Below are 877 nucleotides of genomic sequence, written 5' to 3' on the forward strand. Positions count from 1 at the left end.
AAAAGCTGAACACTCACACGGCCTCAATCACCACTGCCACTCCAGAGGCCTCCAGCGCCTCAGAGATGGCTGAAGCAATCTGTTTGGTTAGACGCTCCTGAACTGTGGAGAAAGTCAAAATGAGATTACAAAGGAAGATGTGAGTCTACAGGATTATATCTATATCTAAATTATAATTATATAGTTAGTTTGACCTTGAAGCCGCCTGCTGTAGATCTCAACAATTCTGAGAAACAAAAATAAGGACAATGACACACATGTCTAAGAGTATGAGAGTGTGTGTGTTTAATGTATGTTTAATCACATACCTTGCAAGCTTGCTAAGTCCAACAACTTTCTTGTTTGGGAGGTATGCTATATGAGCCTGGAACATTAAAAAAAAAAAAGTAATCATCATGATCAGACATATTACAATGTACATGCTACAAAAATGATTAATTTCAGTAAATATCAGTGATACATAAATATGACTTATTCAGGACTCTGATTAACTTATTAAAGTTATTAAGTTACCTTGCCAAAGAAGGGCACCAGGTGATGTTCACAGAGAGAGAACAAATCAATGTCCTTGACAATCACCATCTCTTCATGGTTTTCATCAAAGATGGCTTCGTTCAAGATATCTGTGGATTAAATGTTAGCTTTACATGTTGTGTCTATACTGGGGCAAAGGATGAAATCAAGTGAGAGGGGTGGATAATTTATCCATTTATCAAAAAAATGAAACGAGTCCATGACAATAAGCTTTAACACATGATGGGGCTGCTGAGCTGTCATAATGCATTATAGCAATCATAGCAAGATGTTCTGTCCTTTATTATTTTTTTCTAAACTAAAAAAAAAAAGTCTTTACATTAAAGTTTAGTTTTGAACATGA

The 877-nt window shown here is 35.5% G+C and overlaps 1 protein-coding gene across 1 annotated transcript; it reads right to left on the reverse strand.

The window, feature by feature from the left end:
* Positions 1 to 17: 17 nt before the first annotated feature.
* Positions 18 to 741, reverse strand: LOC113744874 (GTP cyclohydrolase 1-like; the record flags this gene model as incomplete). The annotated part of the gene is made up of 4 exons (XM_027275935.1): positions 514 to 741; positions 309 to 364; positions 195 to 226; positions 18 to 102 (listed from the first exon to the last, which is right to left on the reverse strand). Coding segments are annotated over exons 1-4 (242 nt in total), but the record flags the coding sequence as incomplete, so codon positions are not given.
* Between the last annotated feature and the right edge of the window lie 136 nt (positions 742 to 877).

Source organism: Larimichthys crocea, unplaced genomic scaffold (assembly GCF_000972845.2).
Source record: "Larimichthys crocea isolate SSNF unplaced genomic scaffold, L_crocea_2.0 scaffold2614, whole genome shotgun sequence".
NCBI lineage: Eukaryota > Metazoa > Chordata > Actinopteri > Sciaenidae > Larimichthys > Larimichthys crocea.